Source organism: Salmo salar, chromosome ssa27 (assembly GCF_905237065.1).
Source record: "Salmo salar chromosome ssa27, Ssal_v3.1, whole genome shotgun sequence".
Taxonomy (NCBI): domain Eukaryota; kingdom Metazoa; phylum Chordata; class Actinopteri; order Salmoniformes; family Salmonidae; genus Salmo; species Salmo salar.
Genome location: NC_059468.1, coordinates 579,224 through 596,285, shown reverse-complemented (window position 1 = coordinate 596,285; position 17,062 = coordinate 579,224). Strand labels below are relative to the sequence as shown.

The following is a 17,062-nucleotide window of genomic DNA, read 5'->3' as shown; positions in this document are numbered from 1 at the left end:
TTTATTGCCGATGCCCCAAAAATAAGTTGTCAAGGGAATGGTGCCACATACGAACAAATGTGATTGTTTTCATTTCTAAATGGGACACTAAACTGGTGTCTACAGTTTGTATATAATAAAACCAGATATGTTAATTGCCACAGATCACACATCTCTCAATTCAATTTCAATGTAAGGGCTTTATTGGCATGGGAAACATGTTCTCTTATAAAACGTTCCTGTTCTAGCTATATGGAGTTGAGAGGGTCATAAAAGAAAACATTCATACCAACAACCTTCATCCATCTTTTTTATTGCAACAGAAAGAAAAAAAAGAAATGAAAAAAGGATACTGTTTAGTTTACAAGCTTGGGGACCTGTCATTAAATGCCACTTAGCGAGTAAGTCAGTTAAGACAGGGTAAATCAGTGAGAAACCAGAAATGATGTCTATTACACTGAGATTATATGCAGATAAGAAGATCATATCCAATTGAATGGCAGTAAAGACTGGTGGCATCCCAGTTTGGTCTTACTGTTGTCTGGTCTATGTGTGTGTGCTTGTGGATATTGTCGACAGTCCGTCATCAGTAAGTCATATCATGCATTAGTGTCCGTCCAACTGTGTTCCTGTATGTAACCCTGCATTAGTCTGTCAGTGTCAACTACCCTGTCTTTGTCTGGTTGTCCATGGTTTCATCTGAAATGGCACCCTATTCCTTATAGTGCACTACTTTAGACCAGTGCGCTGTCAAAAGTAGTGCACTATTTAGGGAAAAGGGTGCCATTTCGTACGCAACCACATGGGTGTCGTCAATCTGTCTGTCCCCATTCCTCATTTCTTCTTCTCCTCGTCCTTTTTGCTGTCAGGCTTGGGTGGGCCTGTCTGAGAGGCCAGGGAGCCCATGGCGTTTCGGATGGCCTCATTGTTAGGGTCGACGCCTGGCAAGTTCTCCAGAACGCTCTGGAGGTACTCTGGGTCCTGCATTACATCATAGTCATCGTCCTCCTGAGGAAGAGCCACAAGGCACATTATTAATGAAGGGCACTGATTGTATATTCTGCTTATTGTTGTCAGAATCATTTCATCAGGTCAAATTCCTGGTACCTGTAAATGTACTTGGCAAATAAAGGTGATTCTGATTGGAAGGGAGATAGAGAACATACACAATCAAGAGAGAGAGCACGTTTCATAAAATGCAGCTGGGAATTTTTTGCAGACCGATACCACACATGAATGTATTGAACAACAAATTGTAAGGTTCCTGATTTCATTGATCATGCGAGTTGCCTACCTTGGCATTCTCAGTGTCCATGGGGGCACCTGTGTCCATAGCCATCACATCTCCATACTCTGATCACAGGGACGGGTTGGTAGGGAATGGAGGGAGAGTCAAAATCAAATAGAATGTATATCATATGGAAAATCGATATGTATCTGGCAATGGTAAGTGGCCGCATCGGTCCCTTTGTTTTGGTTTGCAGTGCGTCAGTGTAACTACGACAGTCTGGGTCATTGGTAGGTCCCAAGCTTTGAATCCAAATGTTGTTGTTTTTTTGTTTGTTTTTTTATAAATACCTACAATCACTTTTTAAAATCACCCACACAGCTAACAAGTGTGTGTGTCAGTGGGTGCTATTCAGAAAGCATGAGTGTGGATGGTGATTATAACCCACCTTCTCCAGCCAGGGAAATCTGCATGGCGTATGCAATCTGCTCCTCCTCGGTCATATTGCTGCAGTCAGGCAGTACTGCAGCTCCACCAGTCTCAGGCTGAGTCACCGACATCTTTAGCAGGGCCTCCTCAGATTCTGAGAGCGAGCGAATTGGTCAATTAAACCATCATACAGTACAAACATCAGTATTCTCTTCTTTTAAACCCTACATACTTTAGAAATGAGAATTGTTAGGCATAAAAAAACATCAGACAAGAGATACAAAACCTACTCATTAGAGAGACATCTATCCCTACCCTCCCTCTCCTTACCGTACACTGTGGTGACATCGGCTGCAGAAGCAACAGCCACCCGGCGAGCCTCCTCCTCCTGCCTCTGTCTCTGCTCCTCCATGGACACACGCAGAGCCTGAGTAGATGGGCACACAGTTAGAGGCCAGGGAAACAATAATACAGCTGATAACTCTGGTTCACTTGACTAAGTCACTCTGGATAAGAACATCTGCTAAATGACCAAAACGTTAAAAAAAATAACTATTGCCTTCTTACCAGAGCAAGCTCGGGGTCAGCGCTGGGGTCCACGCCAAAGTCAAAGTGGCTGGCGCCTAGGCCCATCATGGAGCCTCCCTCTCCAGCCAGGATAGGGGAAGAGAGCAGGGCGTCAGCCAGGCTGGGCCCTGGGGGTACAGTCACCAGGCGGGAGCCCATCCCCTCCTTCCCGTTCAGAGTGTTGATGAAGGCGGTCAGCTTCTCTGTGTTGAACTCCTGGAGGAAGAGAAAGACAACAGAGAATATGGGAGAAGGGGAGGGAGAGAATGAGCCATTCAGGAGTTAATACTTGCCCTCAGATCAGCCTCAGTTCGTTGGGGCATGGACAATACAAGATGTCGAAAGCGTTCCTCAGGGATGCTGACCCACGTTGACGCCAATGAATCCCACAGTTGTGTCAAGTTGGCTGGATGTCCTCTGAGTGGTGGACCATTCTTGAAACACACAGGAAACTGTTGAGCGTGAAAAACCCAGCAGCGTTGCAGTTCTTGGCACAAACCGGTGCACCTGGCACCTACTACCATACCCTGTTCAAAAGGAACATAAATATTTTGTCTTGCCCTTCATCTACACTGATTGAAGTGGATTTAACAAGTGACATCAATAAGAGATCATAGCATTGTCAGTCTGTCATGGAAAGAGCATGTTCTTAATGTTTTGTATACTCCTGTAATAAATACACACACATAACCCAAAGTATGTGGAACCCTGCTCGTCTAACATCTCACTCCAAAATCATGGACATTAATATGGAATTGGTTCCCCATTTGCTGCTATAACATCCTCCACTCTTCTGGAAGGCTTTCCACTAGATGTTGGAACATGCTGCAGTGACTACATTCAGCAACAACACTATAGAAGTGAGGTCGGGCACTGGTGTTGGGCGATTAGGCCTGGCTCACAGTCGGCGTTCCAATTCACCCCAAAGGTGTTTGATGAGGTTGAGGTCAGGGCTCTGTGCTGGCCAGTCAAGTTGTTCCACACAGATCGACAAACCATTTCTGTATGGTCCTCACTTTGTGCACGGGGGAATTGTCATGCTGAAACAGGAAAGGGCCTACCCCAAACTGTTCCCACGAAGTTGGAAGCACAGAATAGTCCAGAACAGGTATTCCCAGGGGTACACGCAATGCCATCGGGGGCACGCCAAATAAGAAGGTGATTTTTTTCTCACATTTTCAAACAGTACATTTAGATTTTCCAACGGGGCTATACACATTTGGGTGAGGTTTCTCTCTCGCCTGAGCAGCCTCGTTTCACTGTCGCCCAAATAAATGAACCATCCAGTGTTCAGCGAAATAACACGATGTCAAATACAGGTAGCCTAGTCACATAATTAACATTCAATCACATTAACCGTTACTCTCTCGTGGGAAACCTTTACTCTTGTGCAGACATTTAGAAACATGACAATTTGAAAAATAAGCCACGGGAGTTTGAGCAAGAATAAAGACGACTTTCAAGTAGTAAGACATGTATAAAAGCAACATATACAATTAATAAGAAGGGGCTAGAAGTGTCTTATACAGTGAGCTACAGAGTGGCTAGGACAGGCAAGCCCCATACTATTGTGGAGGACTTTATTCTTCCTGCTGCCGCAGATATGGCTGGGAAAACTATACAGACAATGCCTTCATCAAACAACACTGTTTCACGACATCAGTGACATGGCTGGAGATGTTTTGAAACAATTACTGCTTCACATACAAGCCAGTGAATTCTATGCGTTACAGCTGGATGAGTCAACAGACGTGGCGGGCCTGGCACAGCTCCTGGTATATGTCCGTTACGTTTATGGGGGTCAATTAAGGAAGACATCCTCTTCTGCAAACCACTGGAAAGCAGTACATGAGGATATTTTTAAATACTGGATACCTTTGTGACATCAAATGGACTTTGGTGGTCAAGATGTGTTGGTATCTGTACTGATGACGCAAAAACCATGACAGGGAGACACACTGGAGTGGTAATACGCGTGCAAGCAGTTGCTCCCGACGCCACTTGGGTACACTGCAGTATCCACCGAGAGGCTCTTGCTGCCAAGCGAATTCCTTTTACAATATACTTTTACAATATACAGAAGTGCGCTGGTTATCAATGGGCAAAGTATTGACACATTTCTTTTAAATTGAGAGATGACAAAATTGAGGCTATGATTAAGAAGTTGGAGCTCTTTTCTGTCTGCATTAACAAGGACAAGACACAGGTCTTTCCATCGTATTATTTGTGTGCAAATGAACTCAAGCTTACTGACAATGTCAAATGTGCTATAGCGAAGCACCCGAGTGAGCTGGAAGCGCAATTACGCAGGTACTTTCCCGAAATGGATGACACAAACAACTGGATTTGATATCCCTTTCATGCCCTGCCTCCAGTCCACTTACCGATATCTGAACAAGACAGCCTCATCGAAATTGCAATAAGCGATTCTGTGAAAATTGAATTTAAATCAGAAGCCACTGCCAGATTTCTGGATTGGGCTGCACTCAGAGTATCCTGCATTGGCAAATTGCGCTGTTAAGACACTGATGCCCTTTGCAACCACGTACCTATGTGAGAGTGGATATCCGGCCCTTACTAGCATGAAACTAAATATAGGCACAGACTGTGAATGGAAAATGATTTAAGACTGAGACTCTCTTCAATACAACCCAACATTGCAAAGGTATGTGCATCCTTTCAAGCACACCCTTCTCATTAACCTGTGGTGAGTTAAGCACATTTTTGATGAACAAATAAGGTTTTATATGTAAGATGGCTAAATAAAGAGCAAAATGATTGATTATTATTATTTGTGCCCTGGCTCTTTGTCACTTCCCACGAGCCGGGTTGTGACAAAAACTCAAACTCATTCTTATGTTTAATAAATGTATCGTATAGTGTGTGGCGCAGGCTTACAATGATGGCAAAAAACAACATTTGAGAGTAAGCTGACCATGGTACTAGAGGGGGTACGCAGCTGGTGGTTGAATGTTTGAAGGGGTACAGGATTATAAAAAGTTTGGAAACCACTGGTCTAGAATATCATTGTATGCTGTAGCGTTAAGATTTCCCTTCACTAGAACTATGGGGACTAGCCCGAACCATGAATAACAACCCCGACCATTATTCGTCCTCCAAACTTTACAGTTGACACTATGCATTGGGGAAGGTAGCGTTCTCCTGGCATCCATCAAACCCAGACTCGTCTGTCGGACTGCCAGATGGAGAAGTGTGATTCATCACTCCAGAGATTGCGTTTCCACTGCTCCGAAGTCCAATGGCAGTGAGCTTTACATCACTCCAGCCAACGCTTGGCATTGCGTATGGCGATCTTAGGCTTGTGTGCGTCTGCTCGGCCATGGAAACCCTGGCGAACAGTTCTTGTGCTGACGTTGCTTCCAGAGGCAGTTTGGAACTCGGTAGTTGCAACCGAGGACATATTATTGTTTGGCCTAGCACTTCACATCTGAGCAGTTGTTACTCCTAGACGTTTCCATTTTACAATAAAAAGGACTTCCAGTTGACTGGGGCAGCTCTAGCAGGGCAGAAATCTGACAAACTGACTTGTTGGAAAGGTGGCATCATATGACGGTGCCACGTGGAAACTCAATGAGCTCATCAGTAAGGCCATTCTAGAACCAATGTTTGTCTATGGCTGTGTGCTCGATTTTATACACCTGTCAGCAATAGGTGTGGCTAAAATAGCTGAATCCACTCATTTGAAGAGGTGTCCACATACATACAAAAGTATTGCAGCACAAATAAATGCTTCACAGAGTTCAAGGTAACAGACATCTCAACGTCAACTGTTCAGAGGAGACTGCGTGAAATTAGGTATTCATGGTCGATTTTGCTGCAAAGAAACCACTACTAGAGGACACCAATAAGAAGAGACTTGCTTGGGCCAAGAAACACAAGCAATGGACATTAAACCGGTGGAAATCTGTCCTTTTGTCTGATGAGTCCAAATTTTCAATTTTTGGTTCCAACCGCCTTTGTGAGAGGCAGAGTAGGTGAACAGATGATCGCTGCATGTGTGGTTCCCACCGTGAATCATGGAGGTGTGATGGTGCTATGTTGGTGACACTGTCAGTGATTTATTTAGAATTCAAGGCACACAGCATTCTGCAGTGATACGCCATCCCATCTAGTTTGCGCTTAGTGGGACTATCATTTGTTTTTCAACAGGATAATGACCCAAAACACACCTCCAGGCTGTGTAAGGGCTATTTGACCAAGAAGGAGAGTGATGGAGTGCTGCATCAGATGACCTGGCCTCCACAATCACCTGACTTCAATCCAATTGAGATGGTTTGGGATGAGTTGGACCGCAGAGTGAAGGAAAAGCAGCAAACAAGTGCTCAGCATATGTGGGAACTCCTTCAAGACTGTTGGCAAAGCATTCCTCATGAAGCTGGTTGAGAGAATGTCAGGAATGTGCAAAGCTGTCATCAAGGCAAAGGGTGGCTACTTTGAAGAATCTAAAATATTTGTTTAACACTTTTTTGGTTACGACATGATTCCATATGTGTTATTTCATTGTTTGTCTTCACTATTATTCTACAATGTAGAAAATAGTAAAAACTAAATAAAAAACCTTGAATGAGTAAGTGTCCAAACTTTTGACTGGTACTGTATATATGCAGTGCATTCAGAAATATTCAAACCCTTTGACTTTTTCCACATTTTGTTACATTAGTCTTATTCTAAAATGTATTAAATAGTTATTTCCCCAACTCAATCTAAACACAATACCCCATAGCGACAAAACAAAAATAGATTTGTAGAATTTATTTGCACTTTTATAAAAAAAATGTTTTTAATGTAATATCACATTTACGTAAGTATTCAGACCCTTTACTCAGTACTTTGTTGAAGCACCTTTGGCAGCGATTACAGCCTCGTGTCGTCTTGGGTATGACGCTACAAGCTTGGCACCCCTGTATTTGGGGAGTTTCTCCCATTCTTCTCTGCAGATCCTCTCAAGCTCTGCCAGGTTGAATGGGGAGCGTCGCTGCAGAGGTCTCTCCATAGATGTTTCGACAGGGTTGAAGTCCGGGCTCTGGCTGGGCCACTCAAGGACATTCAAGAGACTTGTCCTGAAGCCACTCCTGCATTGTTTTGGCTGTGTGCTTAGGGTCGTTGTCCTGTTGGAAGGTGAACCTTCACCCCAGTCTGAGGTCCTGAGCGCTATGGAGCAGATTTTCATCAAGGATCTCTCTGTACTTTCCTCCATTCCTCTTTGCCTCGATTCTGACTAGTCTCCCAGTCCCTGCTGCTGAAAAACATCCCCACTGAATTATGCTGCCACCATGCTTCACCATAGGGATGGTGACAGGTTTGCCTGGTTTCATCCAGACATGATGCTTGGCATTCAGGCCAAAGAGTTAAATCGTGGTTTCATCAGACCAGATCATTTTGTTTCTCATAGTCTTGGCAATAAAGACGGCTGTCATGTGCCATTTACTGAGGAGTGGCTTCCGTCTGGCCACCCTACCATAAAGGGCTGAATGGTGGAGTGCTGCAGAGATGAATGTCCTTCTGGAAGGTTCTCTCATCTCCACAGATGAACTCTGGAGCTCTGTCAGAGTGACCATCGGGTTCCTGGTCACCTCCCTTACCAAGACTCTTCTCCCCCCAATTGCTCAGTTTGGCACGGCGGCCAGCTCTAGGAAGAGTCTTGGTGGTTCCAAACTTCTTCCATTTAAGAATGATGGAGGCCACTGTGTTCTTGGGGACCTTCAATGCTGCAGACATTTTCTGGTACCCTTCCCCAGATCTGTGCCTCGACATAATCCTGTCTCGGAGCTCTACAGACAATTCCTTCGCTCTCACATGCACTGTTAACTGTGGGACCTTTGCTTTTCCAAATCATGTCCAATCAAGTTGTAGAAACATCTCAAGGATGATCAAAGAAAACAGGATGCACCAGACCTCATTTTCAAGTCTCATAGCAAAGGGTCCAAATACTTATTTTTAATACATTTGCAAAAATGTCAAAAGCATGTTTTTGCCTTGTCATTATGGAGTATTGTGTGTAGATTGATGAGAAAAAAAGTGTATTTAATCAATTTTAGAATAAGGCCATAAAGTAACAAAATGTGGAAAAAGTAAAGGGGTCTGAATACACTGTATGTATGTACGTGTAACACACACACACACACACACAAAAGGCTCATTAAAATATTGGCATAAGGAAACCATTCTTACCGCTTCCCCAAAATTTATAATATCCACATTGACCTTCTCTTTCTTCAAGCGCTTGGCCATTTTTACAAGCTGTGGGGGAGATAGATTGACAGGGGGTGAGAGGGTGAGAAAAAGAGAGAGACAAGTAACCATGGTGACAAGCTCCATGTCTATTGTTGAAAACACTCAATACACTACCTTGTGTGGGCCCAGCCATACTGTACATGAATTTCACAAGTAGTTTATACAAATATCATGTGACAGAAAATGGTACCATTGCGAGAAATATATTTTTAGAGAAGATACTGGTAAGTGGCAAACTCACATCCTTGTCATTGTCCTCCACAGGGCTTCCTATAAAGGCAATGATCCTCATCTTGTGGTTCTTCCCTTGTCTGTGCTTTAGGGCCAGCTACATAGAGACATGGGTGGAAACCCATTATGCATGAAACCCATAACACACACCCACAAACATTAGCCTGCTCAATTGCACACTTTGTGTAACTCAGAATATTGAAAATAAAAACATAATTTGGCATATGACATTTTCTAAGAAATGTTCTGCAGGGGCAATGACACTCACATGGGCCACCCGGATGCCAGTGCAGAAGCAGATCTTGCCTTTGGGCTGGATAGCGTGCAGTTTGGACAGGATGCGGCCCGCATCCGGGGTCAGTGTGGTCAAAACCTCACAGTTACTGCAGTCAAGCATAAAAAGTCCAAAACAAAAAGCATTAAAAACAGGGACTTTGTCTGAATGTCAGTCAAGGCATCAGCTTGCCATCTAAACACTACTATTTGATGATAGAGGATTCATTTTACAGACCACACAGTTCAATTTGTCTCAGGCTCAATGTTCATATGAAATAGAATAGTTCCAGAATTGTTATTTTGTTCTCCCAGTTCTGTCAGACAACTCATGTTTTGAACACACAAAAAAACACAAGCTTACTTAGCCATCGAGATGAGGCCGACATTGTTCTCTGGGTTTGCCCGAGTTTTGGAGTGACAGACGATATTGACAGCATCTTGCTGGGCTTGTAGTCTAGTGGGCAGGAAGTCGCCATTGCGCATATACTCACTATTGTCCACACTGGCGATGAGAGAGGGACATAAATGAGTCTGACTGAAGAACATAGGATTATCAGAATGGTTAATGCTGCTATGTAGAGCTGGGAAAATAAACTGAAAATTATCAACACCGACCACTTAACACAGGCATTTTGCTGATAACGGAGCCTGCCTATACTAGAGAAATGTGAAATTAAATAAGTGTGCTAATATGGGTTATTTGTTAAAGGTGCAATATGCAGAAATCGCTTGGCCATTTCCTGGTCGGTAAAATTCAAATAATTTGCCTAATTTCAGTTTATGTGAGAAACCATGAGTAGAGAATAATTCTACCACTGTGAAATATCTTTTCAATAACCAAAAATATTGTATTTTCAACTGTTTGAAGCTGGTGTTCAAAACCAAAAAAAGCTAAACTAAATTTAAGAATGGGAAGAATAGAAATAGCGCACATACAACAGATCTACCACTTCTTAGACTTGCTTTCAATGAGAATGAAAGATCTATAACTCACATTTCTTGAATCTTGGTCAAGGTCGCCCAAAAAGTTACATATTGCAGCTTTAAAAATGGGACAATTGATGATACTACAACCATCAAACTAACCATAGTAGTTTAAAGGATCATTTAAAAAACTGATGCAAATGAATGTTGTAAATGTATCGTTCCATTTACCAATTCAGGCAATATCGCGACATGGATTTTTGTCCATATCGCCCAGCTCTATTGCTAAGCACCTGTTTTCACAATGGCCATTCTTATGCCAATCTGGACTCTAGAGACAAGAATGTAGGACAACTATAAATGGGAGGTCTAGGAGAATGAATCAAATTTAGAGACCGGGGTGATAAATAGTCACAGGGCCAGGAGACTCTAGCCAAGCTACAGCACCCAGAAATATGAAATATGTAACAGGGACCAAGAAATGTACACTCGGAAATATGAAGAACAATAATAAATTGCAATCCAAAACGGAAACTGTTAGCTACAGCTAATATCAGTCTGTCTAGCCAGCAGCTAACGTTAGGCAAACTCTGTTGTGATTAGCATAAAAACCAAGCTAACGTTTAGCTAAATGGCAGGTAAAGCTAGTTAATAACAGGCAAACGGGCACCACTGGTTTGTTATCCATTTGTCAAGTAACGTTATGCGATAATGAAAACTGTTCACGAATTTTGCCCTTGATGTTGCCGGTCACCGATACTAGTGATGACTCAGCCCCGACAGCCAGTCCAGTATAATCCCGCTATTTCAGATTAACTAGTATCAACAATTTTATCCCAAAAGGTATACAACTGCATCGACGTTTCCAGCCATTCTTTTGTATAATGTATTAATTTATGAAATATATAAATCAAACAAGATGTGTGTTGTTCTTACCAGACCATAGTACTTTCGAGACCCATTTCGAAAACTTTCTGGTCTCTGACGAAAATGTAAGAACGTTGCTTGGCTATTGGACAGAAGAGGTTAACAGGAAATGTGATTGGCTGATAGCACCACATTTCAAAGACATAAAATGAAGAGCCCGCACAATCGTAACGCCTTTTTACACCAGATGCGCAATATCGCGAGACTACCGTGCTTGCGAAACAGACCAAACAGAAGTGAAACATTATTCCTTAGTTGTTATTTTTCTGGAAGAGACAACATAGATTCGAGCCAATGTCTTAATTAGTTTAGCATGTTATTACTCCAACCCCATGAAAGTGACACGTTTTAATTATTTATATCGAAGGAGTGCCTTTGATTTGACGGCCTAAACATGCGCAGTTTGACGCGATGACATCGCCTACAAGTGTGTTCGGGGATTTCTATAGACAAAATCATAATCTTTGTAAACAAAGCAGTTCCGGTGTTGTGCAGCCACAAAATGTAAGGAAATTAGGAAAGGGGGGTGTAAAACGCTACACGTTTCTTTAAATTGGTAGTTTGATTGCTTTGTTCAGGAAATGCTAACTATAGCTATAAAGCTAGTGGTTGGAGCTGACCTGTATGCTAGCCAGTCATCTATTGTTTTCTAAAATACATAGGCAGACAGCTCTAATTGTAATATTGGATAGATACCCAATCTGTTCTATTCATGACAATAGCGACAATTCTCACGGTATTTTAATTTATCCAATCTTCACCCACCGGCACTGTGATAGAACTGCCAAAGGGGGAGGAGTTGCAATCTACTCCAGAGATGGCCTGCAAAATTCTGTCATACTTTCCAGGTCTATGCCCAAACAGTTAGAAGCTCTCCAGAAATAAGTCTCACTGTTGCCGCCTGTTATAGACCCCCCTCAGCTGTGCCCTGGACACCATATGTGAATTGATTGCCCCCCATCTAGCTTCAGAGTTCGTTCTGTTGGTGACCTAAACTGGGATATGCTTAACACCCTGGCAGTCCTACATTCTAAGCTAGACGCCCACAATCTCACACAAATTATCAAGGAACCCACCAGGTCCAACACTAAATCCGTAAACATGGGCATCCTCATAGATATTATCCTGACCAACTTGCTCTCCAAATACACCTCTGCTGTTTCAATCAGGATCTCAGCGATCACTGCCTCATTGCCTGCATCCGCTATGGATCCGCGGTCAAACGACCACCCCTCATCACTGTCAAATGCTCCCTAAAAAACTTCTGCGAGCAGGCCTTTCTAATAGACCTGGCCCGGGTATCCTGGAAGGATATTGACTTCATTCTGTCAGTCGAGGATGCCTGGTCGTTCTTTAAAAGTAATTTCCTCACCATCTTAAATAAGCATGCCCCTTTCAAAAAATGTAGAACTAAGAACAGATATAGACCTTGGTTCACTCCAGACGGACTGCCCTCGACCAGCACAAAAACATCCTGTGGCGGACTGCACTAGCATCGAATAGTCCCCGCGATATGCAACTTTTCAGAGAAGTCAGGAACCAATACACGCAGTCAGTCAGGAAAGCAAAGGCTAGCTTTTTCAAACAGAAATTTGCATCCTGTAGCTCTAACTCCAAAAAGTTTTGGGACACTAAAGTCCATGGAGAATAAGAGCACCTCCTCCCAGTTGCCCACTGCACTGAGGCTAGGTAATACTGTCACCACCGATAAATCCACGATAATTGAGCATTTCTCTACGGCTGGCCATGCTTTACTCCTGGCTACCCCAACTCCGGCCAACAGCTCTGCACCCCCCGCAGCTACTTGCCCAAGCCTCCCCAGCTTCTCTTTCACCCAAATCCAGATAGCAGATGTTCTGAAAGAGTTGCAAAACCTGGACAAATCAGCTGGGCTAGACAATCTGGACCCTCTCTTTCTAAAATTATCCGCCGCCATTGTAGCAACCCCTATTACCAGTCTGTTCAACCTCTCTTTCGTATCGTCCGAGATCCCTAAAGATTGGAAAGCTGCCGCGGTCATCCCCCTCTTCAAATGGGATGACACTCTAGACCCAAACTGTTATAGACCTATATCCATCCTGCCGTGCCTTTCTAAAGTCTTCGAAAGCCAAGTTAATAAACAGATCACTGACCATATCGAATCCCACCGTACGTTCTCCGCGGTGCAATCCTGTTTTCGAGCTGGTCACGGCTGTACCTCAGTCACACTCAAGGTACTAAACGATATCATAACCGCCATCAATAAACGACAGTATTGTGCAGCCGTCTTCATCGACCTGGCCAAGGCTTTCGACTGTCAATCACCGTATTCTTATCGGCAGACTCAACAGCCTTGGTTTCTCAAATTACTGCCTCGCCTGGTTCACCAACTACTTCTCAGACAGAGTTCAGTGTGTCAAATCGGAGGGCCTGTTGTCCGGACCTCTGGCAGTCTATGGGGGTGCCACAGGGTTCAATTCTCGGGCCGACTCTTCTCTGTATATATCAACGATGTCGCTCTTGCTGCGGGTGATTCCCTGATCCACCTCTACGCAGACGACACTGTTCTGTATACATCTGGTCCTTCTTTGGACACTGTGTTAACTAACTTCCAAACGAGCTTCAATGCCATACAACACTCCTTCCGTGGCCTCCAACTGCTCTTAAACGCTAGTAAAACCAAATGCATGCTCTTCAACCGATCGCTGCCCGCACCCGCCCGCCCGACTAGCATCACTACTCTGGATGGTTCTGACAGAATGTGTGAACAACTACAAATACCTAGGTGTCTGGCTAGACTGTAAACTCTCCTTCCAGACTCCCATAAACATCTCCAGTCCAAAATTAAATCTAGAATCGGCTTCCTATTTCGCAACAAAGCATCCTTCACTCATGCTGCCAAACATACCCTCGTAAAACTGACCATCCTACCGATCCTCGACTTCGGCGATGTCATTTACAAAATAGCCTCCAATAGCCTCAGTGCAGTGGGCAGCTGGGAGGAGGTGCTCTTATTCTCCATGGACTTTAGTGTCCCAGAACTTTTTGGAATTTGTGCTACAGGATGCAAATTTCTGTTTGAAAAAGCTAGCCTTTGCTTTCCTAACTGCCTGTGTACTGTATATTGGTTCCTAACTTCCCTGAAAAGTTGCATATTCGAAGCTAATGCAGTACGCCACAGGATGTTTTTGTTCTGAACAAGGGCAGTCAGGTCTGGTGTGAACCAGGGGCTATATCTGTTCCTGGTTCAAACAGTTTTTCAATGGGGCATACTTATTTAAGATGGTGAGGAAAGCACTTTTAAAGAATAACCAGGCATCCTCTACTGACGGAATGAGGTCAATGTCCTTCCAGGATACCCGGGCCAGGTCGATTAGAAAGGCCTCCTCGCCGGGGTGTTAAGCATGTCCCAGTTTAGGTCACCTAACAGCACGAGCTCTGAAGAAAGATGGGGGCCAATCAATTCACATATGGTGTCCAGGGCACAGCTGGGGGCAGAAGGTGGTCTATAGCAAGCGGCAACGGTGAGGAATGGGAGTGGAGCTAGGCACTGCAGGGCCTGGATTAACCTCCACATCACCAGAGGAACAGAGGAGGAATAGGATAAGGGTACGGCTAAAGGCTATAAGAACTAATCGTCTAGTACGTTCGGAACAGAGAGTAAAAGGAGCAGGTTTCTGGGCACGGTAGAATAGATTCAAGGCATAATGTACAGAGAAAGGTATGGTGGATGTGAATACAGTGGAGGTTAATCTATGAGAGAGATAATGTCCCTAGAAACATAATTTAAACCAGGTGAGGTCACTGCATGTGTGGGAGGTGGAACTAAAGGGTTAACTAAGGCATATTGAGCAGGGCTAGAGGCTCTACAGTGAAATAAGGCAATAATTACTAACCAAGACAGCAATGGACAAGGCATAATGACATTAGGGAGAGGCATGCGTAGCCGAGTGATCATAGGGGTCCAGTGAGTGGCTCGGGCTGGAGACACGGCGATTCAGGCAGCTAGCGGGCCGGGGCTAGCAAAAAGGCCTTAGAAGGACGTTGCAACGGAAGAAAGTCTGTTGTAGCCCCCTCGTGCTGTTACGTCTGCAGACCAGTCGTCGTGAATCAGCAGGGCTCCAATTGGCAGAATAGGTATAGTGGCCAAAGAATTTGTCTGATGGGCCTCTTAAGCTAACAGTCCGATATGCTCTAGACAGCTAGTGGGCCGCAGCTAGCAGATGGGCATTCAGGGGAAGTCGCGATGGAGGAGCCAGTTGATAAACCCCCTGGGCGAATTACGTCGGTATCCAGTCGTGATGGGTCGGCGGGGGTCCAGACCGATTGGCAAAATAGGAATTGTAGCCCAAGGAGTGGCTGATGGACCTCTTCGGCTAGCCGGGAGATGGGTCTAGCAAGGCTAGCTCCAGGCTAATATCCTTCATCTATGAAGGAGTGCACAGGCTATTACAGCGTTTCCTGAACTCGGGACCACAAGGGGTGCACATTTTGGTTTTTGCACTTACACTATACAGCTGATTCAAATTATTAGTTGAATCATCTGTGTAGTGCTAGGGCAAAAACCGAAACGTGCACCCCTTGGGGTCCCAAGTTTGGGAAACCCGGGGCTATCATATTATTGCTTGTTGCTAACTAACAGTTTATGTCGCTCACTGACCTTGCATAGCGAGGTCATGGATGTAGTGGCTCACTATCGCCATCTACCGGATAATTGAGATTACATCAGAAAAATAGTACTGCGACATTTACTATAGTTAATTATTGAAAAGCAGATTTTTTTGGGTCTCCTTATCGTAATGTCAACTACATTATGCGATTACCGACTTGTAAATACAGAGCACAACTATGCAGATAACCATGCACAGTATGCAATTTTCTCCACCCGGAACTAGGGGTGGGTTCGTAATTCATTAGTTATTCTGCACTCTGGCACACTCAAAAGGGAGTACTCTGAATCGTAGATAGCCAGAGTGAGCTTGAGTATGTGGGCTCCATTTATTTTATACCTACTTTTTTTTCACCCCTACACCCTACTAAAAGATGTACGTTTGATCACAATTTACCTCAAAGACCTTGATTTTTTCTGATACCCAAATGTGTAATATTGCACAAAGCATATTGATCAGACATTTTCAATAATAAACAGCACACAGTAAATCCTGCAAAAGTATTTTCCACTTACAAGGCAATTATTTCATTCTTTATCTTTAATGAATTCAGGTAGGAATACAGTATGAAAATATGCCTGTCCCTGAAGAACATGGAAAGGCAATTGACAACACATGAAAAGGCATTTCAGTGATTTCTACACCCACACATAGTTTATACAAAGAAAAGCAATCATACCAGGTTGTTGAACTCTTGACATTAAGCATTTTAACAGGAATGTTAGTTGTAATAGTCACTACAAAAATACAGCACAGAAAAATAGGAAAAGTTTGACAGTTGAATGTTAGTTTCATTACGAGAAATGCAATCTACCTCTTACTCAATATCGCATACAATCACTGCAGTACATAATACATTTTTGGAGAAGGCATTTTAAGACAGACATAAATAATGAGAAAATACTAATAAATATAACTATTTACAAACATAGGCTGTGTGTGTCATAGTTGCTCTAGAGGTTTCGAATGTAATTCAGCTGTATATTAAAATAGCTTGCTCATTTCTTTAATATCGGGACAATGCATTGTCTGGCAGAATGATAATGAATATAGTAGTTAGCCAATACATTTTTTTTACCCTTTACTAAAACCAGTCAGTATCTGGTGTGACCACCATTTGCCTCATGCAGTGCAACACATCTCCTTCGCATAGAGTTGATCAGGCTGTTGATTGTGGCCTGTGGAATGTTGTTCCACTCTTCAAATGGCTATGCGAAGTTTCAGGATATTGGTGGGAACTGGAACATGCTGTTGTGCACGTCAATCCAGAGCATCTAAAACATGCTCAATGTCATGTCTGGTGAATATGCAGGCCATGGAAGAACTGGGCCATTTTCAGCTTCCAGGAATTGTGTACAGATTGTGACATGGGGCCGTTCATCATCATGCTGAAACATGAGGTTATGGCGGCAGATGAATGGCATGCCAATGGGCCGCAGGATCTCATCATGGTATCTCTGTGCATTCAAATTGCCGTCGATAAAATGCAATTGTTTTCGTTGTCTGTAGCTTATGCCTGCCCATACCATAATCCCACCATGGGGCACTCTGTTCACAACATTGACATCAGCAAACCGCTCACCAACACGGCGCCATA

General features: G+C 43.6%; 1 protein-coding gene across 4 annotated transcripts; it reads right to left on the bottom strand.

The window, feature by feature from the left end:
- Positions 1 to 159: 159 nt before the first annotated feature.
- Positions 160 to 10,994, bottom strand: LOC106588160 (26S proteasome non-ATPase regulatory subunit 4). Of its 4 annotated transcripts, none has more exons than XM_045709498.1 (11): positions 10,826 to 10,994; positions 9,327 to 9,467; positions 8,958 to 9,072; positions 8,700 to 8,786; positions 8,396 to 8,464; positions 2,569 to 2,730; positions 2,204 to 2,419; positions 1,967 to 2,063; positions 1,656 to 1,790; positions 1,274 to 1,332; positions 160 to 987 (listed from the first exon to the last, which is right to left on the bottom strand). In XM_045709498.1, the coding sequence occupies exons 1-11, from the start codon at positions 10,948 to 10,950 to the stop codon at positions 814 to 816; spliced, it is 1,380 nt and encodes a 459-aa protein (XP_045565454.1). In that variant the 5' UTR covers positions 10,951 to 10,994; the 3' UTR covers positions 160 to 813. The 4 variants fall into 4 exon arrangements, with proteins under 4 accessions (XP_045565454.1, XP_045565453.1, XP_014032329.2 ...); XM_045709497.1 differs by having other exon boundaries at positions 8,958 to 9,084; positions 10,826 to 10,993; XM_014176854.2 differs by lacking the exon at positions 2,569 to 2,730 and having other exon boundaries at positions 10,826 to 10,989.
- Between the last annotated feature and the right edge of the window lie 6,068 nt (positions 10,995 to 17,062).